Raw genomic sequence first — 23,664 nt, forward strand, 5'->3', positions numbered from 1 at the left:
TGTGCATCATGGAAGATCAATATGGAAATGTGTTGGTGCTTCCTGGAGTCAGTGAGCAGGGAACTAAGTGAACAGGATGAAACCACACAGAAATGGCAGTGAGCACATTTGGAAGATGGGGTGTTCTGATTGGGACAGGTAGACATGAAGGCTGTTAAGAGGGCCCTGGGAAAGTTTTTAATATTGGGAGGTAGGAAATGGAGATTGGTGGAGGATTTCCAGCAGACAAATGAAATCAGAATCGCAGGATGATTAACCTGAGTTTGTGGGTGGAAGGCAAAAGATTAAAACTATGACTTACTGTAACCCCAGCATAGGATAATAAATCATGCATTGTGCAGCCATGGGTCAAACCTGGTCACCCACAAGGAACAAGGAGAAGGTAGGTTTCAGTGATGACTCCAAAGAGGTGATTCTGATGGTGGAAGACACTGTGTTATTCATGTAACCAATGGGAGTGCAAAATGTCAAAGCCATAATTTTATATGAGTCAGAGCTTTACTACTGGATAAGAGGATACTACCAAAGAGTTTTAGGAGATTCCTTTAACACAAATAAAAGGCATTGTGTTTTGCAAGAATTTTAAAATGTTTCATTGTTTGTTATTAAGGAGAATATATACCTAGATGATACATGAGCGATTAGAAAATATATCAACCACTTCTGGATAAAAGCTGCCGATATTTTGATTTTTTTTCCTCTTCTGCTATGAATGTTCAATGCACATACCCCTTATGTGAAGACCAGAGCAGGATGGTAGAATGTGAGGTATCCAACTCCACCTTATTCCTGTGAGATGGAGCCTCCAAATGCACCAGAAACACATCGTTTTTCCTAGGCTGAATGGTCAGTTAGCTCTCATGTCCTGCCTGGCCTCATTCCCCAATGCTGGAGTCACAAGAATTGATAGCCATGCCTGGATTTTTACATAGGTGCTAGAAAATTAAATCAGGCCCCCATGCTTGCAAACTAAATTCTTTTAATCAGGGAACTATCACCCCAGCACCCAATTTCTGTATTTAAAAGAGTGGGGAGGAAGGGGGTTGCTTATGTGTAGAAGTCAGAGGACAACCTTGGGAACTGGCTTTCTCCTTCCTTCATGTGGGTTTATGGGTTCTAACGCAGACTATTAGACCTTTATCCATTGGGCCATCTCACTGGTCCCCTTTTCTGTTTTTGTTACTAAAATATAGACACATTTTCATTAAAGAGCAGAGTATAAATGTGGGTAGAAATCATAGCATTGACTGGGCATGTACCCCAGTTGGTAGAGTGCTTGCCATGCATACAGCACTAAGTTCAATCCCTAGCACTTCGTAAAATCCAGGGTGGTGGTATCCATGCGATCACAGCATTTGGGAAGTGGAGGCAGGGGGTTAGAAGTTTGGATCATACTCAGCTGCCTTGAGCTCCAACCCAGCATGGGTTACATGAACCCTATTACATAAAAAGAGGAAATAAAGAGAAATGAACAATCAGCCATTTACTTCGTTTATTGTTTATTGATACATGTAGCATTTCCTAAGAATAGTTAAATCTCAGGTTTTACTAGGAAGCTATAAGGTGGTGAATATCCTGGCTTTTGATAAAGGCAATGACAGTTGTGTTATCTATGTTGTAATTGGGCTTCCAAGTTAACAATGTCAGTATTAGGGAAACTGTTTTCTTTAGAACAGATAGGACACACTGTAAAAACAAAACAAACAAAACAGCAACAACAAAATCCCCCAAAAACTGGTATAAAGAGTCTTATATTCCAAACATTATTCCTATTAACTTCCCTAAGAAAACAAGTCCTATGTGTCATTTGATCAGGTTTCACTTGTATTACTCATTTAATAATGTACATACTGACAATATCTGTTTGATTTACCATTGAGAGTTACCTGCCACTAATCCTTGTGGCACTTGTATCAATTGGAAGAATATTCACACAATAAACAGACTCTTGAGTTTATGGGGAAGGGTGCTTTGGATTTGATTGAGGGAAAAATAAGCTGGGACATAGCAGAACTCAGGGTTCACTACTGGTTATTTTGCTACATTTTATTAAAAGAATATTTTAAGTTGTTTTGTCATGACATATGCTATGTTATATCACATTCTATGTATTGCACATGGGTCTAGTTAGCTCTGTTAGTGCTCTTTAGGTTGTTTCATGACCAGACACCAGCCAGAACAATAGATCTACAAAAGGAAAAGAAAGGAGGCAATGAGGGTTCATGTGGGGGCGGCATAGATGTAACAAAGTAAGGTTGAAGTGGCCTTTACATCACAAGTATTACAAATAATGTCTTTGCTCCATTTCTCTCTGGGGGAACCACATACAAACTAATCTGTGTTTTTCAACACTAGTCTCATTTATTTGTTGGATTTGGTGTTGCTCTTGGTTTAGAACTTTCCTGCACACGTAATTCACTTCTTAAGTTGGTTATAACATGGCCAAACCAGTTGAAGTTCTGACTCTATAGTCACTATTCTACCATGCCAAGTTGGGGAAACTACCCTCCCAAGCCAGTTCATGTGCTAGATCTGCAGAAAGCAATTCACCATTGCTAATGAGGCAACCTGTAGAGACACATTGATCTGGGTGAGCTTCCCAAGGAAGACCACACAGCATAGATTGTGGTACCTGCAGGTTTACTTCTCACGCTGCTTTCTCAGAGTTGCTATTAAAATTACAGAGAAGTGTTGTGTCTCAGTTCTGGAGCCAAAGGTTGAGCAGGGTATAAGCAGGGCTGTCTTTGCTCTTAGGATTTGTGACAGAACTCTCTTGCCTTCTGCAGATCCCCGTGCATCTGATAATCAGTGGTTGGGTCACCTTGGTCTTGTTGTTTGAGACAAGGTTTCTCTGTGTAGCCCTGGTTGTCCTGGAACTCGCTCTGTAGACCCAGCTGGCCTTAAACTTGTGGAGATTCACCTGCCTCTGTCTCCCAAGTTCTGGGATTAAAGGCGTGTGCCACCATCACAAAGCAATCTACCTCAGTTTTCACTTGGCCTTTTCATTTTGTGTGCCTCTCTTATTAACAAAACTGTTATGGTACTTACCGTTTGCCCTATAATTGAGGCTGATCACAGCTCAAGATCCCTAATTAGACTGTGAAGAACCTTACTCTAAGCCGTGGGATGACTTGACAGTCAATGCTCTTACTGCACAAACTTGACAACCTGGACTCTAGCCACAGATCCCAGGGTGGAAGGAGCAAAGTAACTTCAGAAAGTTGTCCTCTGACCTACACACACACACACACACACACACACACACACACACACACACACACGCACGCACGCACGCACGCACACACACACACACACCTCAAACAAAACAAACAACAGATAATGATAATAGTAACAATAGTGATATTTTTTAAAGACTTCCCCCTTCTTTAAAAAGGTCACATTCACAGTAGGTGGATAGCTAGGGTGTGGGTTTAGCCTTTTGGGGCCACCATTCAACTTACCATTCCCATTTTCATCACTGAGGGTTAGATGTCTTGTGATGAACACATGCATCTAATATTGATCTCTTCAGGGATGTTTTTGCAGGTGAATTCCCAGCTTTTAACGGAGGGCTAATGTTGGGGAAGTCTTATGCTAATAAAGCACTGTCTGGCCAATAGGAATCTAGATAGGTGGGGCTAGGAATCAAGGAGGATTCTGGGTAGGAGAAACACAGGAGAGTCAACATGTAACCGCCATGGGGGTAGGAGCCCAGAACTATTCTCCGGTAAGAGGCATACTTAGATTAACAATTATGGGGTAATTACTTAAAGCAGAGCTAGCCAGTAAGAGACAAACAAGGCCAGCAGCTTCATAATGAATATAGCCTCCTGTGTGTTTATTTGGGACTGATGCGGATCTGGAACCAGGCTGGTGGGAAGGCTCCACTCAAGGAAAGCTTCTCTTAACAAAATGGTGTCAGGAGTGGGATCATGAATTTCCACGCAGAATGACAAAAGCTTTAAAGGAATTTTAGAAACAGAAGAACGGAGAGAAGCACAGAATTTTGGTAGCAGCATTTTCTCAGTTGTGCTCTGTTTTGCTATCAACAAGCCAAGATTCACGTGGCTTGCTTACTGGAGTCTTCCTGACTCGGCATAAAAAGAAAAAAAAAAAACCCAGCAAGGTTGTTTTAAGACACTCTGCTAACGATTGAAAGGTGTGTACGTACAGCTGGAAGTGGCAGCTTTTGCTGGATGTCAGCATGGACTGAGGCGGTAAGCTGAAGTCACGCTTACGCCCGCCATCTTGAAAAAAAAAAAAAAACGGCAGTTTAAAACAGCGCGGTTTTACAGATAAGACACGTGGCCAGAAAAACATAAAGATTTACAGTAAAGTCAGACTTGGATAAAGAAAAACTTCTAAAGGTTTACAGTGTGTTTAAAAATATATGTGAGATTGAGAGAGAAACTGAAACGACAAAGTGGTAAATAAATACAAAAGCCGGCTGTGGTGGCGCACGCCGGTAGGAATTGCCCCAGAGGCAGAGGCAGGCAGGTTTCCGAAGAGAAACCCTGTCTCAGAGAAAAATAAACAAAAGTGAAAGAAATAGAGTAATAATAATAATAGATAAATAAATAAGCCACACAAAGATGGAAAATACACAGAGAGTCTGGATACTGTACACTATTGTGTTTTTCAGTTTTTTGCTTGCTCAGGAAGGAACTGCTGCTAAAGTACACTTGATTATAAATGCTGCTGAATTAATCCAACTTCTATCTTTTGAAAATGCCTTGACTTCAAAATTTAAGTATAAGGATATGTTACTCGGAAAAGGAGTTTTTATTTATGTTTCTACAGAAAATGAAAAGCTGAAGATTTCTTCCAGGCTTCTGTGGTTGCACGAACCAAGACCCCCGGAAGCAGTGGACCAGGTGTTCCAACAATTGAGACAGCTAAGATGATGCAGCTTTACAGACCACGAAAATAAGGACTTATACAGGTTTCTGAGTTTTGTCATGATCCCCATGGTATGAACAGTGCCCCCTTCCAGCAGGAAGCAGTTTGGAATGAGCGACGTCCCAATTCCCATCTTGTTTATAAATCTTTGTTTTCATTTAAATGGGATTGTTTATAATTGGCTAGTGATCACAGCCAATCTTTTTTAATGGTAAAAAGGGGAATTATGGTATGGGTATTGTTTTTCATTTATTGAGACAAAATCAAGGTCAATTTTGTGATGCATATATTTCTCCTCTTGATTAAGTATTGTGCTTATACTGATCTTTTAAAATGTAATGCGTAATTAAATACAGATTATAGATAGTTACTTATAATAGTTAGAATTTATAGTTAGGTAAGTTAGATTTTCTAGATATACAAAAATATATTTGAGATGGACAGTCTTCAAACCTCTCAAAGACCTTCAGAACATGGCATTTAATATGGTTTAGGGTTTTTCTTGACAATGAGAAATGTCTGCTCCTGGCAGCACCAATTACGTCTGAGAGGAAGATGGGCATCGAAGAAACTTGTTATGGAGTTTGCTTTCAACATGGCAAGATTAGGCATTTGGGCAAGAAACTGCTCTTGCCTAGACTGTTTGACTGTTGCTGTATAAACTGGACAGGCAGGACCCACAGGAAAGTGACTACTGAACTCAGTCTTACAGGGTTCCTGCTTCATGAAAGAGTCTACGAGACTTTCTACAGGACAAAGAAAAGGGAATAACAGACTGCCAATGCAGATGGACAGTTTGAAATTTCCTGCTTTGCTGAGAAGTGTTCCAGACACATTGTGGCCTATGGGCTGAAGATGGATGCCCCAATGTTACAGAGGAACTTCGGGTGACTTTCCAGGCAGTAAGATGTCTCTGTCAATCCTAGTGTTTATATATTATCCTTCTGTGGTCTTTGATGGAGTTGAAGACAGATAGTTATAATTATAGTTTTCCTTAGTTATGATAAAAGATAAGTTACATATAGAACTTTGAACTCACAAGGATGGTATGGATGATATTTTCTTTAAATCTTGCTAAAATATTGTAACTATGTTCTTATTTGATAACTGTTCTGTTATATACAATTTGACTGTGTTAAAGTTAAGACCTTTCTTTTTGTTTAAACAGAAAAGAGGAGATGTTGGGGAAGTCTTATGCTAATAAAGCACTGTCTGGCCAATAGGAATCTAGATAGGCGGGGCTAGGAATCAAGGAGGATTCTGGGTAGGAGAAACACAGGAGAGTCAACATGTAACCGCCATGGGGGTAGGAGCCCAGAACTATTCTCCGGTAAGAGACATACTTAGATTAACAATTATGGGGTAATTACTTAAAGCAGAGCTAGCCAGTAAGAGACAAACAAGGCCAGCAGCTTCATAATGAATATAGCCTCCTGTGTGTTTATTTGGGACTGATGCGGATCTGGAACCAGGCTGGTGGGAAGGCTCCACTCAAGGAAAGCTTCTCTTAACAGGCTAACTATTCCAAGTGTGCAATGTCTATCTCCCTACTTCCTGCTCTATGAGGCTCTTGAAGACTAACTATAAGCTCTCTGTAAGAAGAGGCTGTAACCATAACCACAAATAGTGAATTCTAAGTGGAAGTTTTATCTGTTTCATCTCATATTAGATGCTTGGATATTTTAATCACTATATTGTATTACATATTACATTATCTACCTACTATTAGATCATCTGTCTCCCCAATTTTAAAATAAGTTTTAAATAATGGAAAACTTTTAGGGCAGTGAGAATGTATACTAGGTTTGCATAGAGATGAAAAATCTCATTTTCTGTAGTGAAAAACCAACTTATTATTTATGTATATGTACTTATATAGAGAAATATATTGTGTACCTAAATTAATTAATTGCATACATATTCCCTTCTCATTGTGGTCTGGATATATTTCTGTTAAATTGTTTTCAGTTGGGTTTTTTACTTTTAAGTTATGATTTATTACTTAACAATGAGTATGGGCAGTTTTGAAAGTATCACTTTGGATGAGGGTCCCTAATTCTTTACTCTATAGAAAGGCATGTTTGTAATTAATACTGTGTAAACTTACAGTAAGTGCTTGGAACAGCAAAGCGTCTTGGGAAATCAGGCAGCAGCTGATGGATGTCACAGCTGCTATTGTATAGCTATGATTTCGGAATTAGGCCTTTCTTGCTCACTACAACATTGTTTTTATTTTAATTCTTTCCAATTTGGAGCTCCACGCAAGTCTTGTGTCATTGTTTCTCAGTCTTCCTGGAGAGATAGGAGACAACCGGAAGGAGACGTTTTTTTCCATGTAATCACGGCCTTTGCAATCAACCACTGTTTAATCTTTTCCACATCAGGATCGGTGCAGAAAAGGGAAAGTTTCCATCACTTCCTGATTCCAATGTAACTCTGTTCGGCTAAAAATAGGCAGACCTCTACCTCAACTAGTTTCCTTTCCCTCTTTCTCCACACAGCCACACATGGTTTGGTCATCCCCTGACTCATGTTTGTAAACAGTAGAAAGCTGCTTTGCCTTGCCCTCACGCACGGCACTGCCTTACTGTATGAGCTTTGGTCTGGCTGTGGTGTTGAATAATCATGAATGAATAATCATGGGGAGTGCTAGATGTGAACTCACAAGAGGAGTTCAACTGAGCGGGATGGCTGAGGGAGGAAAGAGGAATGAGAAACGTGTTCTCAAACTTCAAACAAGAAGTCCTCAAGTTTGTGGCTTTTCTTTTTCTGTAGTTTGCTAGAATATTTAGGGTTTATTGCTCTTTTTTTTTGAGCAATAATATAATTAAATCATTTCCCCTTCCTTTCTCCCCTCCAAGTACTCCCATATGTTCCTCGTTGCTCTCTTCTGAGGCTGAGAGAATAGACCCTCAGGACTTCACACTACAGAAAGAACTACAGGCAATTAAGGAATGCTGAGAGTGGGAGAATAGTCTTCCCCAGGAAGAGCAATGCCAATTGGTTCCCCAATACCAAATATTCAGTCATGAAAACCACACATATAAGTAGCATTATACATGCCAAGCAGACTGTATTTAGGAATATACCTATATATACATGAACATTTATACGTGTAAAGTTCATGACTTTTGTGAAACACCAAAAGCAGCGAATTTTGTATGTTCTCTGAAGTTTAGGTCCTAGTTTAAAGTACTCACTTGCTGTCTACCTCAGATTTTCATTCCTCACCTCTAATCATCACAGCTATCATGTGAAGAAGACAGCGGTAATTGGTTTTATTTTGCAGAGGTTGAGAGTGTATTACTGAGAACTAAGAAGCAGATGAAATACAGGTGAGATGTATGCAGAAGCTGGTTATTTCAGGCATAGCATAGACTTCAGTCTCATGCTATCTTTATCTCACAGTCCCCACAGTGATGATAGTGGTGTCACAGGGTGTATTTTAAGTCCGCCTCATGTGACTGGATGTCTGCTGACTGTAGTGTCTAGGCAGTCTTGGGAGGTAGCACATATTCATTTAAGCTGGGCCTGTTACAACCCAGGTATATGGCCATCCTCTGCCTTCCCAAAGTGTTAAATTACTTTTTAGTTATTTTTACCATTGACTTAAAGACATCCAAAGTCCAAATTCAGATCCTCTCTTATGAGTAGGACACAGTGAGAGGCTCAGTACCAATTATTGTGTGAGTTACAAATATGCCAAGGACACTTGAGAAAGTGCTCAACATCCTTAGCCATCCGGGAAATGCAAATCAAAACAACTCTGAGATACCATCTCACTCCTGTCAGAATGGCTAAAATCAAAAAACACCAACAATTTATGCTGGAGAGGATGTGGTGAAAGGGGAACACTCCTCCATTGCTGGTAGGAGTGCCAACTTGTTCAGCCACTTTGGAAATCAGTATGGAGATTCCTCAGAAAAATGGGAATAAACCTACCACAAGACCCAGCAACTCCACTCTTAGGCATATATCCAAAAGATGCCCATTCATACAACAAGGATGTCTGTTCCACTATGTTCATAGCAGCATTGTTTGTAATAGCCAGAACTTGGAAGCAACCTAGATGCCCCTCAACTGAAGAGTAGATAGAGAAAATGTGGTACATTTACACAATGGACTACTATTCAGCAGAAAAAAACAATGGAATCCTGAGATTTGCAGGCAAATGGATGGCACTAGAAGAAACCATCCTGAGTGAGGTAACCCAGTCACAAAAAGAAACATGGCATGTACTCTCTCATATATGGATTTTAGACATAGATCTGGGGAGTGCCAGCCTACAATCCCATGCCCGAGAGGCTGGGAAACAGAATCTTCATTCAGTGGCTGATGGAAGAAGAGGCAGACTCCCATGGCTAAGCACTGAGCTGAACTCAAGAAAACCAGTAACAGAGAGGGTGGAATGATGACCAAAGGGATTAAGACTGGGCTGGTTTAACCCCCAGAAACAGCTGACCTGACAAGGGTTAGCTCTTGAATACCAGGCTGATGCCTGGGAATCCAGCATGGAACTGATGAAGACCCCCTGAATGTGGGTATCAGTGAGGAGGCCTAGGTAATCTATTGAGCCTTGGGCAATAGGTCAGTATTTATCCCGGGTATACAAATGGACTTTGGATTCTCATCCAACATTGTGAGATGCACTCTCACCCTGAACTCTTGGAGGAGGGTCTAGGCCCTGCCCTGGATGAAATGACAGACTATGGATACCCCATGGAGGGCTTCACCCTCCCTGGGGAAATGAGGGGATATTGGGGGTGTTGGGGGAAGGGAATGGGAGGAGGGGAGGGAAACAGAGAGGGACCTGGAACTGACTTGTGAAGCAACCTTTTTTCTAATTTAAATTTAAATTTAAAAATAAATAATAATTATAATAATAAATAAAAACAAATATGCCAAGGAAGTAGTGTAGGCTTACTGTACAATCTTCTATAAATGTGTCACATTTATAGCACTGATTACAGTTATCTATATGAAAGGTCACTTGATGACTGTCCCTCACCTGTTAGGGTCTAGATGCTGTAATGCTGAGAGCCATTAAACTATTCTCACTGACTGCCCTCAGCTCCATCACTACTCAGGTGATGAGTAGTTAAAAAGAGGGTAATTTTAGTCGTTTGCCCAAAATTTTGTCTCTTTAGGAATCTCTCTACTTTGGTTCCTTCTTTTCTTTCTTTCTTTTCCTTTTGTTTTCTTCACTTTTTTCTTCTATTTGTACTTATTTATTGATTCAATATTTGTATAGTACTTACTGTGTGGTAGATGTTGGTCTAAGTGTTGTAAAATGCTAATTCATTTAATTCAGATTGTTTTACAGTTAAGAATATTAAGCTCAGAAACATTCCCAAGGCTACAGAACTGACATTTGGACTCAGGCATGGGGCCCAGTCTGAGGTTTTACACCGTGGTGCTATATCACCACTTATTTATTCTGGCCTCAGAGGCTGCATAGAAAAAAGAAACAAGGTCAATCTTTTCCTGACACCCTTCCACATTGATTCCCCAGGTTAAGTGTGTGTGTGTGTGTGTGTGTGTGTGTGTGTGTGTGTGTGTGTGTGTGTATCAGTGTGGTATGTAGGAATGTGCTCATGTTGGATGTATTCATGTGAAAATGTGATATACATGCACATATATGTACCTGTGCGTGGAGGCCAGAAGTGGATATTGAATGCCTTCCTCAGTTGCTGTCCACCATGTTCTTTGAGATGGATTTTCTCACTTAACTCATAACTCATTGATTTAATGCATTGAAGCCTGAAGTTCTGTTTCCTTTTTATAAGTAAGTGCCGACAAAGCCTATGTATGTATGTATATAGCATAGTTTTATTACAAATTTTGAAAATAAACACAATGAAATACCAGCTGGGATTCTTGGGGGAGGGCCTAGGCCCTGCCCTGGATGAAATGACAGTTACTGGAGATCCACCATGGAGGGCCTCACCCTCCCTGGGGATTGGAGTGGAGATTGGGTGGAGGACTGGGAGAACCTGGTGGGGAGGGCCGGGGAGAAAGGGAGGGAGAGGGAGCTGGGATTAACAAGTGAAACAAGATTGTTTCTAACCTAAATAAAAAAATAATTATTATTAATTTTAAAAAAAGAACCATCCTTAAAATACAATTAAATAGTAATACAAAATCCTATGAAATGTGCTGTGCTATCATACATAGAAGAAATGAAACCATCAAATAGCTAGGAGCATTCACCACCAAAAGCTGTAAAACCTAACTGCATGGAATAGCTACTTAAAAACCTACAACTTGATTGCTTTGAAAAGTATCTTCTCTAGAAAGAATCTTACCAGATATACTTGTTGATATTGAAGTTAATGGTGAGCTGCTCTTGAGTTTCACATTCTTAGCAAAACAATTTAATTGATACTTTTTTGCACCATGATGGAGATAACAGGTATAAAATCCAGTAACATGGTGTCTTAGTGAGGGTTTCCATTGCTGGGAAGAAACCCTATGACCCAAAGCAACATTTTACAGCCTGTGATCCAGGGAAGTTGGAGCAGGATCTCAGGGAAGGAATCTAGAGGCTGGAATTGATGCTGAGGACATGGAGGCATGCTGCTCTGACATCAGAACCACCTGACCAAGGAGTGGCACCACTCACAGTGGGCTAGACTTTCCTCCACCAGTCACTGTTTAAGAAAATGCCCTGGCTATGCAAAGAAACCTTGTCTTGAAACATAAAACTAAAATTAAAAAAAGAAAAGAAAATGCCCCCACAGGCTTCCCTGCAAGCCAGTTTTTTTTTTTTTTTTTGGTGGTGGTGGTGGGTTTTTTTTTATCATTTTTTTATTTTAATTTTAAATAGCTTGTTTTACATGTCAATCCCAGTTCCCTCTCCCTCCCCTCTTCCCGCACTCCCCTTCCCCCCCTCCCTCCCACCCTATTGCCAAATCCTTCCACATAGGGGATATCTAGAGTCTGTCATTTTACTCTTGGTAGGGTCAAGGCACTCCCCTAAGAGTCCAGGCTGAGAGAGAATCTCTCTTTGTGCTATAGGCACATGAAGACAGTTTGTATACCAGGGATAGACACTGATCCACAGCTCAGGGCCCCATAGGTGGCCCAGGCCTTCTCACTGACACTCACATTTGGGGGGTCCAGATCAGTCCCATGCTGGCCTCCCCACTGTCGGTCTGGGGTCCAAGAGCACTCCCCTGTTCAGATCAGCTGTCTCTGCTCGTTTTGCCAGCCCATTCTTTGCCAATTTGCTCATCACTCCTCTCTGTCACTGGGTTCCTTGGGTTCAGTTCAGTGATTAGTTGTGTGTTTGCCTCTGCTTCCATCAGTCACAGGATGAAGGCTCCCGGATGGTTATAGACATCAAGTTCATTATCAGGAATGGGCATTCGAGGTGGTCCCTCCACTATTGCTTAGCTTGCCAATTGATGTTATACCTTTAGATCACTCGAGGTCACTCTGGTGCCTGATCTGTCTTCGATCCTATGATTCCCTCTTCCCCCTATTCTACCCCCACCCCTCAACTTCCTGTTCCCCCATGACCAACTCCCTTCCTCTTTACCCCCTCTATTCTTCCCAGGTCCCACTCCCTCCCCTCCCCTCGCCGTGTTCCCCATCCATTCAGAGGATCTTGTCTCCATCCTCTTCTCTTGGGTACTATGCATATATGCATATCTTTTAGGTTCTTTCCTGTTTCCCAGACTCTCTATCTGTGGAAGTGCAGACTGGCACTATCCTGATCCATATCTAAAATCCATATATGAGTGAGTACATACCATGTTTGTCTTTTTGCGACTGGGTTACCTCACTCAGGATGGTTTCTTCCAGTGCTATCCATTTCCCTGCGAATTTCAAGATTCCATTGTTTTTTTCTGCTAGTCTGTCCATCATGCTACATTCACTAGGTGTTATTTTCTGCCAGCAGTTGTTAAGACAAAACAAACAACTCTCCCCAAAAAACTGCATCAAGGGGCTGTTAAAATTACTCTCTAAACAAACCCAATACGGTTATGTCAATTTTCAGCACAGGCTGCGTAAATAGCAGGCATTTGACAAATTTATTCATGAACTGAATTGAATATGAATCTGCTAGAGGAAAACAATGGGTCCAAAATATTTACAACTATATGAATAGGTTTTAAACCTTGGGAGGTTAAATACCCTCATAGCTGAAGACATGAAGATTGACCTTTTCTAAATTCATCCTTCTCGTCCTTGCAGGAACTTCTACTTGCAGAGAAGTGGGCTAAAATGAATAAGCTCCCCTTTCCAAAGATTGATCCTTATGTGTTTGATCGGGAAGGATTGAAGGAGTGCTATGTTTTTAAACCCAAGAATCCTGATGTAGAGAACGATTGCCCTACCATTATCCACTTTGTTCTGGCCAACATCAACTTCAGAAAGTACAAGGCTCCAGGTAGGTTTCCATGACACTGAAGTCTGGCTGGCCGTGTGCCTGATACAGAGCAGGTTTACACTGACACTATCCCATGAACTAGACTACAGGGAGTACTTCTCTTACCGTGACAGATAGTTGTGACCTGAGAGTCTAAGTACTTCCTTCTTCTTTACCCCAAGATTTCAAGTTCCTCATGATAGAGAAACTGAAAAGTGAATGACAAGCTCAGCAAAAATTACTAGAGCATTCATTCAGAGGCATGGGTTTACAAAAGGATGTTAAGTAGTTTGACTTTCACCATTGTGAAACAGCTCTTGTCTTTAAAATGAAATCATTCAAAAACCTCTGGGAATATGAGTTGATCACAGAACTAATTGTGATCTATCAATGTAGCATGGCTGACCATTTTGGGTTCCACATTGTGTTTTATAGCAAAGGAGAATCTAGTTCAAGGAATGCTTACTGTGTTTTTCCATCTCTGGAGGAGAAGGTGGACTTTTGTGCATCCTAAGAGATACCTGTTAACAGAAGAAGGATGCTTAAGGGCACTAAATGCTAAATGTTTTTCAGAAGATGCAGTACTCTATTTTGTGAATGGGAAGAGATAAAAAGATGGGTGAGGGGATACAGAAGAGAAGGTCTTTTCCCTAGGTTTCTCAGAGTGATAAAAACTTAGTAAGTGTGGAGTTGTGAGGCATGCCTCATATGGGAGAAGTGAAGCAGGCTGGCACTTTTCCTTTTCAAACGGAAACCTCAGTTTCAAATAGAAACCCTGGTTTCAAACTGAAAGCGACCTAGACAGTTTTCTATTACTGTTAGTTCTCAGGAAGAAACCAAGAGGTTGGTAAGTACAGGGATTTCTGGGGCTTGAAGAGGACTCAATGTTTTGGTTTGGATTTCCCCAGAGAAAGATTCTCAGGAGAAGATTCAAGCACAAGCAGTTTATTTGTAAGGGAGTGAGGAAGTGATACTAGGCAAGGATACAGACAGCAAGGCGCATGCTAGTAAGCCAGCTACCCCAAGAGGAACACGACCCGTCTGGGAAAGTGCAAGGCAGAACACCCAGACCATAGAGTCATCCTTTCCATCCATGTACTAGCAGACAAGGGAGCTAGGGATCATCCCAACTTGAGTGTGGCTAACTGGGGCAGACGGTTGGGTTTTTCTTTTGAAATCATAGCCTTTTTGGTGACTCTCAGTGCTGTATTCATGATTGTTTGTATGTTTTAGAGAGTTTTTTTAATTTTTGAAAGCAAGATTCATACTCTTTTTGGGGCATATAGGTGTCCCAAGGGAAACCAAAGAGGAGAAAGAAATAGCTGACTTTGACATTTTTGATGACCCCGAATCGCCATTTTCCACCTTCAACTTTCAGTATCCAAATCAAGCATTTAAGAGGCTACATGATCTGATGTACTTCAATACGCTGAACAACATTGACGTGAGTATCTCCCACAACTGTTAACATGAGAAGTTACTAGCAAACACATGAATTCAGTAAGAAGACAAATAAGTCTTGGGAATTACCATATCCACAACATTGTGTCTTGTTTCATATGAATTATTTCACTAACCTCTAAAAGAATATTCAGAATTCACAAATAATGACATCACTGTCAGCAGCTAATCAGAGTCCTCACTTTACATGATTGTTTGGGGGAATAAGGGTTCATTCCCAGCTCTGCCGATCTATTCATTTCATGCTAATAGTTTATGAAAAGAGGGAAGTATTGGAAAGGCAGTGTACAGGCAGGAAAGGGAGCATGAGTGCCATTCCTGCAGAAGTCTCGCTGTTGACTGCATGAAAGCAGCTTTCAAGTGCTTGGTTTTGTAGCTCCTGACAATATTGTCCAATACAACAGAGCCTCCTGCAGTTTTACCCTTTCCCATGTGCTTTGAGAAAGAGCATTCAGAAGCAAGTCTTTTCCTTCATTATCAAGCATTCTTATCACTAGCAACCCTGCTGCTAGAAGTCTTTGTCTCTGAGATTGGTTAGTGCTAAGTGCACCATGTCAGAGTACTGTCGTGTGGTTGAAATCATCAGCTTGTGGCCCAAATCACAGCATCTAACCCATTCTGATCAGTTGTGAAAGCTGAGCTCATTGGCCTGCTTGAATTTTGCACATTAAGAAAGAAAATAGGAAAAGAGAGCAAATTGGAACCATGCATCATCTCTGATTTTCTGTTTTTTTTTTTAAAGAGATTATGGATGGCCCCAAAGAACACACAGATGTGCCGTTTCTGCAGAACTTAACTAGATTCTGTGCTAAGTGACACTTGACACATCAGTGTGCTTGCTTCTCTAGTTTTCCATGAGACAGTTTAAGACAGGTCAAATGCAATCATGCCATAGTGGCCATGCTGCTTTTAATCAGTACAGTTTTGTAATCATATGAAAAATTTCCGGATAAACTTCAGTTCCTCTAATAAAATTCCTTTTTTTTTTTTGGCCTGTATTTTCCAGCATGTAATGACTAATACATAACACACTTATCAAAAATCGCAACACATTATTTCCTTAATTGACATATGCTGAATAGATCTTACATGGGGATGAATATTTAAAATCTTCATGCTTCTTTATTTGTGTGGTGACAGTTAAATTTTAAAGAAAATAGAGAAATGAAATGAGCATTGTGACCCAAGGAACACATAGAAATTGTCAAAATTTGCATTTTATTTTATTTTAGCTTTCATTTTATGTGTGTTTGTGAGAGGGGGTATGTGAGTGCAGGTGCCCCCAGAAGTGTCAGACCTCCATAGAGCTGGAGCCACAGGCAATTGTGAGGTACCTTCCCTGATTGACAGGAACTACATTCAGGTCTTTAGGAAAAGCAGGGTGAGTTCTTAATCTCTCAGCCCCCATGATAGAGTTGTACCTTATGAAGTTTAATCCCACTAAAAGAACAGAGAGCTAAGGAGATTCCTATTTTCTGGTTTGAAACTAATAGACATATATTCCTTGCAATAAAATATCTGTTAAATTTGGTAAGTCATCCTTAATGAAAAAAAAAAAAACAAAAACTTGAATTGTAGTAATTATAAATTCCTCTATCCAATTTAGGAATAAACACACTCACATATGTATTTTAAACAACTGTATTTCTCTTGCTATTTTAGTCCCTGTTTATATTAGACCTGTGAAAGGATGTGCTGTCAGCAATTGTGTGGTTCTATTTACATATTTTACAAGGTAGTTTGTTTGACAAAGGCATGACAAAGTTAAAGCCTGAACAAAACTCAACTGAATTCCAAAATAACCATCTTTAGTATAGTCCAATAAACATTGATTCTTCACAAACTGTTAGCTAAGCATTATCTATGGTAATATATACGTATGAAATTATGGGAATTTCAAACATTGTGTTTTTATAGTATCATTGTGCCCACAGACTGTTTGTTCCCAGATCCATATACACACTCAACTTTGTGTCTCATGTTTTTAACCCAATCAGGTCTAGTTGGTGCTACTTATATATTCTTGGGTGTGGACTATCTGTTAGAGAGTGTTCAACCTACCAGGGGTCATATCCTTGAAGAAAAGCAGCATGTTCTGTCAGTTACCAATAGCTTCTGAGGATGTGCGTATCTTATTCCACTTTTACTGATATCTTATCTCTTGCATATCATTTATCCTAGAAACCCTCCCATTTTATCATAAAAGTCCCTGGTAAGTGGTGATACAAAAAAAAACTAATAAAGTTTTGCTGAGCACATGATGCTGGGAAATGCATTGGGTTCAGTCACTTAAAGCCACCCACACCACTGCGTGGAGCAGAGCATGGACTTGTGCTTAAGCAGCTGCACAGGGATCACCAGAGTGGTTTTCAGGTGGCAGAAACTAATAAAACAGATTTCAAAGCCTTTCATCAATTAAAGCTTGAGACAGTTTTCACCCTTGTGGACAGAGCCTCCATGCCTTAAAGGTGTGTCTCCTCAATTTGTTCTCGGAGCTGGTTTTGTTATGAAAAGGCCACTGTGTATCTAATAGCTGGGAACTCCTGTTGGTAGTTTTCCTGGGATGTTCTTTAGGAAGTTTTACCTCTGCTTTAGCTCACTTTTTGACAGAAGTCTGGATTTTTTATTAGCATCAATTTTTCTGTGCTTACTCAGTCCTCCTGAATTCCTTTTCGATGAACATTGTCTCAGTGCTTTTACAGTTATGGAATTTTGTGGGATTTACATTTTTTCCTTACTAGAGATGCAAGGTATAGTCACTTAGACTGGTGGACATGTGGTATGTGGTATCCGGAGGCAATCAGACCAGATTGAGTGTCTAGTCATTGTCTATCTGTGTCTTAATTGGGTGGCCTTGGATGGGTAGATTATTTTCTTCTTTTGGAAGGGGAAATAATGATATATTTTATAAGATTAGGATGGGGGTTTAGTTAAAATAACTTATGGATTTAGGATATAATAGGCACTCAGGAAATTGCAACTGCTACTATAATAGAGAATTATTATTAGTTTTCATATTCTCCTTTGCTTGTAATTATAAATTATAAACTCTTTAAACAGTGACTTACTTATTTTCTGTGCTCTAGGGATAGTGAGTGACAGAATGCCCGGCACCCTACTTGAACATGCAGTATAGTTTTCATTTATTTATTTTTATAAGTCATTGACTGATTGAAGATAATGAGGGTCAGGATAAAGGTGTCTCTGGTTGGAGATGGAGCTGTTGGCCATGAAGCCTGCAGTCAGGACATTTCTGGCTGTGTAGCATGTAGAATCACAAACCACCACTTTGATCGGGAGGGAACATGCGTTCGGACGACTCTTGTACAGTGCTTTGTTGCGTCACCTTGTTTTCTCTTCTCATTCAGTTATCAATTCAGTTGACAAATTCAGGCAAATTCTATGGTACTATTATTCTTCACTGTATTCAACACATGCCAGTATGCATAACAATGGGCTTAAATTTTTGTGAGATAATTTATGAAGTGCTTTATTAGTTACTTCTCTTGTTCCTATGACAAAGTGTGTGACGAAAGCAGGAAATGTTTATTTCAGTTCGTGAATCAAAGGAGTCATCCATCATGGTGGTGAAGTCATGGCTGCAGGAACATGAAGTAGTTGATCACATTTCGTCAACAGTCACAAAGCTGTGAGATGAGAATGCATGGGATGATGATACCCACATAAGTTGCTTCTTCCCACTTCCTCAACTAACTACTCACAGCTGTGCTCGGAGATTTATTTCCTAGATGACTCTAGATCCTGACAAGATGAGAATCAGTGTTAACCCAGCACAGTGTTAAACACTGGGTGTTAATCAGAATGGGGAAAGTGGGTATCAGAAGTATCAGCAGCTAATTCTTAGTATAATGGCATTTCATCATTATGATTACATTTTCTAGGTGCAAGTTAAGGTTTTTGACTGTTAAAAATATAATCTGCAATTATATAATAACTGCAGCAATCTGCATTCTGTTGCATATCCTGGCCTGTTTTATTAGGTATGCAGCCCAGGAAAGAGAGTGGTTTCTCCTGCCCATTACCCTAAACAAAAGACAGATCAACCAGTTAAATGCCCATTTAAGCATAGCTCTACACAACATGCAACCCTTCAGAGTAAAGATTCAGAGTTCTAAAATAAACTACAAATTATTTTTTTTATTTCAGGTTTTGTGATACATGGGCAGGTGTATAGAAATATGGTTGCTTGAAATGGTGAGGGACTAATTCTGACAGAAACCTGAGAGGTGTTTGAAATTTTTTTCTGCTCTCTGTGTAGCATTTCTGTCCTTCTGGATATGGGGTAGGGAATTTTGAAGTGGGAGGTCTGGGGAGGTGAGAGGCTGGAAAAGAAACCGGAGACAATAGAACAGGGGCAGGAGAACATGTTTCCAAGACTTTTTCTTTCTGAGGCTGTCATTTGAGGGTGTGTTTTTCTGAACTCCTACAGCCCCTAACTCACCTGCCTTCCGTGTTCTACTCGATCTCCTCCCATCTCCTGTGTGTGTTGGTTGAATGTGCCTTTATTATCAGCTGTGCTGGGCACTGTTTAGGATTACAGGGATGCATAAGACCAAAAGAATAAATGCCCAGACCTGCAATCTCATCACTCAGGAAGCAGTAAGAGGATCCTGAGTTTGCATCTTGGGATCCTTAGGGAGACTCTGTTTCAGTCAGAAAACATAAAACAAAAAGAAAAATAAAAAAAACCCAAACAAGGAAATATTTGAGCAAATATTTGCTCTTAAATATTCTAATAAGCATGAAGGACAGATGGATATGTGTGCCTGCATGCACGTGTGTGTGTGTGTGTGTGTGTGTGTGTGTGTATTAATTTACAGGCAAGGGAATTGAGTGATGGATTAATTAGGCAAAATCCCAAAAGTCACAGTTTTGTGCAGCAAAGTTTTCTTGTTGGTCTATCTTTGGGCTGCCAGCCAGCAAATCATCTTACATCATATTGCTACATCATAGCAATACATCTTCACACAGTGTACATCATAGCAATACATCTTCACACAGTGTACATCATAGCAATACATCTTCACACAGTGTACATCATAGTAATACATCTTCACACAGTGTACATCATAGCAATACATCTTCACACAGTGTACATCATAGCAATACATCTTCACACAGTGTACATCATAGCAATACATCTTCACACAGTGTACATCATAGCAATACATCTTCACACAGTGTACAAATATCCTACAGCAGTTTTGGAGCTGGGACTGGACTGAGATCATAAATCTTCCCTACTCTTTTCCTGTCAACCATCTATCTCCCAAATTCCACAGTTTCTTTTCTACCCTAGTCAACCAGTTTCCATGTGTCTCCCTTTTACCACAACATTCCATCCCTGGCTTTGTATGGTTACACATGGAAAAAACAGCTTACCCCTTATGCTTATAAAACCATATGTGTTTAACTCTGGTTGCATTTCCTCATGGTTTATTCTGGGCATTTATTAATTTAAGAAATATTTTTAAGTACCTTTCATAGTCACAGTGCTAGGATAGAACACTAAGATTCCCTGTTTTCATCATATTTCAGATCTCATGGGAACGTGGACATTAGCTAGAAAATTCACAGTAATTTTGATGAAAATAGCAGTTGTTTGGTATACTGGTAGCTTTTTACTCCTTTTTCAAAATACGCCATAGCTTTCTCTAACATTGATATTGTAAGCATTTCACTTTTGTCTATAAATAGCTCAATAGTTCACCTGTACACCTCCAAAATTGTTCATTTTAATGGGAGGAAGGAAGATCTCATTTTCCAAGTTTTAATTTTTTTCTCATTTATCTACCCATATTGCTGAAAAATTAAGGGAACTGTTTTTAAAAATCAGCAAGCTTGAATTGTGCAGTAAAAGATAGATAGCATGGATCATACTTTGGGTGAGCAGTAAGGATGAAGGAGATTCTCATACATGGAATATTGCTAGAATAACCCTGACAAGAAGGATTTGGAATTCCATGGAAGGAAAGAAGTAATTATATAAACCCTCTAAGTTGACTCCTGGTAAAAATAAAAGTTAGAAGGTAGAGATATGACATAATAGATACACCCAGACATACCATGTGTCATGCTAAAAGAATTACAGTTAATGAGTGATTTCTTACTGAGTTTTTTGCTTGTTTGTTTGTTTGCATGGCAGCATCCAGCTCCTAGGGTGCATTTTAGGCTGTGTTCTGAGGGAGAAGCCCATGCAGTGGTTTCACAGTGTTAACATGCCACCTAGTGGTTTAACTTGCACATTCTTATCCCAAATGATTTGGGTTTCTTCAGTTATAAATGTAAATGTTGGTTTTCCTTTATAAGAAAGGCTTAAAGATTAGGAAAAAGATCAGGGTCCACATTTTGGTAAACTCACTTATTTGTCTGCCTTTCCCCCCCCTTCTGTTTTCTTATAGTGTTATGGATTGAACACAGGGCCCTGAACTACAGCCCTGTTTTTCCTCTCTCTCTCTCTCTCTCTCTCTCTCTCTCTCTCTCTCTCTCTCTCTCTCTCTCTCTCTCTCTCTCTCTCTCTCTCTCTCTCTCTGTTTTTCTCTCTCTCTCTCTCTCTCTCTCTCTCTCTCTCTCTCTCTCTCTCTCTCTCTCTCTCTCTCTCTGTAAATTCACTGCCAAGAATTAACATCAAGCAGTCATTACTGATGTAGAATTCCCTAGGGACTTTTCTGCTGTGGTGTTTCCCCAGGCACTTCTTTGCACCAAGGGGATACAGTTGGAGGAGCAGAAACCAAATGGTAGCATTGTAACCTAGGAGGCTAGAAAGAAAGTAGTTACAAGGAAATACAGTAGCTCATTTCAATAGCAGGATCGATTTCCCTGTTTACACCAGGCAATAATCTCCATTCTTGCTCATGTTTGTTTCTTATAATCATCATAGCTGTTAAGTTTCAAACCTGGGACAAATGGCTGAGGTGCCTATTTAGCATGTCAAAGCTGACCTGTCTACCAGCTTCTCCCAGCATCCCTCAGTCCTGTTACAATGTGTGGCTGGCAGACTCCACCCTCTACCCTGAACTGGGCTTGCTCTTCCCTGTGTAATCCAATCATTTCGATTGCTACACTTTTTGTATTTCTGCCCTCTTGGCTGCCACACCCCTCCCCTGTGTCCTACATGACCCAGCTCAGTCTGGTCACATCCACTCTGGATCTCCTAGATAGCTCTGCCTCTAACCATGCTCTCCCACATATCTACAAGATACTTTCTCCTCCACCGTGTCCAGGAGCAGTCCTGTCCTTCCCTTCCCTTCCCTTTCCTTTTTCCTTCCTTTCCTCTCTTTTTTTTTCTTTTTCCCCCTTCATCTGAAACCCTGACCAAACTGCTGAGTTGCTTATTTAACACATCAAAGTTGACCTGATTGCCAGCATCTCCCAGAATCCCTCAATCCCTTCCTGTTACAAGGTGTGGCTGACATACCCTGCCCCCCTACCCTGAACTCTCTAGCACAGGGGACTGGGCTGCCCTTCCCTGTATATTCCAACCATTTTGGTACCTGCTTTTATTATGCTTTTGGTCCTCCTGATTGCTGCACCTGGTTCTGCTCTCCTCTCCCTTACCCCCTCTCCATTCATGGCTCAATATATTGTTCACGCTGGACTTTCCCAGATGTCTCTGACTCTGGCTAGACTCTCCTACATAATCTACAATAAACTTTCTCCTCCACCATGCCTAGGAGTAATCATGTTCCTTTTCTTTTTTCATTCAGTAGCTTCCTAACTTTCATCTCACCCAGATTGTAAGCAACCATGTGAACATGTCTGTTACAGAATCATTGTCTGTGCCAGTCATCATTCACAGAACTTTATATTGATGGTCTCCAAACCCCAGCAACCCAAGATTAATAATGTTCCTCCCATCTTTAAGACAAAGAAACAGGGACTGGAGAGATGGCTCAGTAGGTAGAAGTACGTGCTGTTCTTGTGGATGACCCAGGTTTGGTCCCCAGCACCCATGTGACAAATCACACTTTATAGAAATATTTACAAGGGATTCAGCTCCCTCTTCTGGACTCCACCGCATACACATGGCGCACTTGCATGCAGGCAAAATACATACACAAAACAAAAATATGTAACATCTTTAAAGAAGAAATAATCTCAAGAATGTAGGCTAATTTCCATCTATTTTTACATAGCCTGGGTGTGACTGGACTAAGGAGGCCTGTCTTTGACCCCAGTCTTTTTCAGCAGATCTGAGGTACAGAATTAATTATGTCTCCCTGACTCATGGGAAAATGGGCTCTGCATACGTCTACTTAAAAGTCTCAGTAATATTGCCATGTTTCCACAAGCAGAGACAAACTCATTTTTTAAAAGTATATGAAAGACCCAGAGTTTTGTGATAAATTCTGTTTGTTTTGGTAACATGATCACATATTATTTAGTTAGCCACTCTGGAAGAAACCGAGGTTCCTGCCAATGGGTGTGATAAGAAGTTGCTGGGTGCTGACTCCATGTGTTCATAACTTAGCCCTCCTATCTCTCTGTTCTAGGCACTAGAGCATACTTGCTCAGTGAGCTTGCATTGGGAAAAGCTCTCTGTGCATGCCTCCGTGACGAGATGAGCCACATGAGACCTGAGTGGGAGGAACGCTCATAGGTCCTGAGCTCTTTGCACTTGCCAAAGATTCCTACTCACACTGTAGAGCTAAAAGCATATGGTCAGTGCTTGGAACTTATGCAACAGTCTCTGGAGTACAGGATAAAGGGCCCTTTCTAATACTCCTGCAACTCACCTCTGCTTCTAATGTCCCAAACATCCATTTTGTTGATAGCTCCTGGGGGAAGGGAGGTTTCCTGGTGTCTATGGGGCTCTGAAACAGTAGCAGAGTCATAATGCACACCCTCCCACCCCACTCCCAAAGCATTTCCCCAGCTGGGCAATAATGGCGCTGATTAAATCCTAATTT

The 23,664-nt window shown here is 40.5% G+C and overlaps 1 protein-coding gene across 2 annotated transcripts in view; it reads left to right on the top strand.

The window, feature by feature from the left end:
* The window catches only part of Pla2g4a (phospholipase A2 group IVA), a 145,923-nt gene that overhangs the window by 120,074 nt on the left and 2,185 nt on the right, over positions 1-23,664 (top strand). For both annotated transcript variants that reach the window (XM_005073467.4, XM_021229195.2), the window contains exons 16-17: positions 13,099-13,294; positions 14,560-14,717. In XM_005073467.4, coding sequence (XP_005073524.1) covers positions 13,099-13,294; positions 14,560-14,717 — 354 coding nt within the window. The remainder of the gene's footprint in view (positions 1-13,098; positions 13,295-14,559; positions 14,718-23,664) is intronic.

Source organism: Mesocricetus auratus, unplaced genomic scaffold (assembly GCF_017639785.1).
Source record: "Mesocricetus auratus isolate SY011 unplaced genomic scaffold, BCM_Maur_2.0 Super-Scaffold_100676, whole genome shotgun sequence".
Lineage (NCBI taxonomy): Eukaryota > Metazoa > Chordata > Mammalia > Rodentia > Cricetidae > Mesocricetus > Mesocricetus auratus.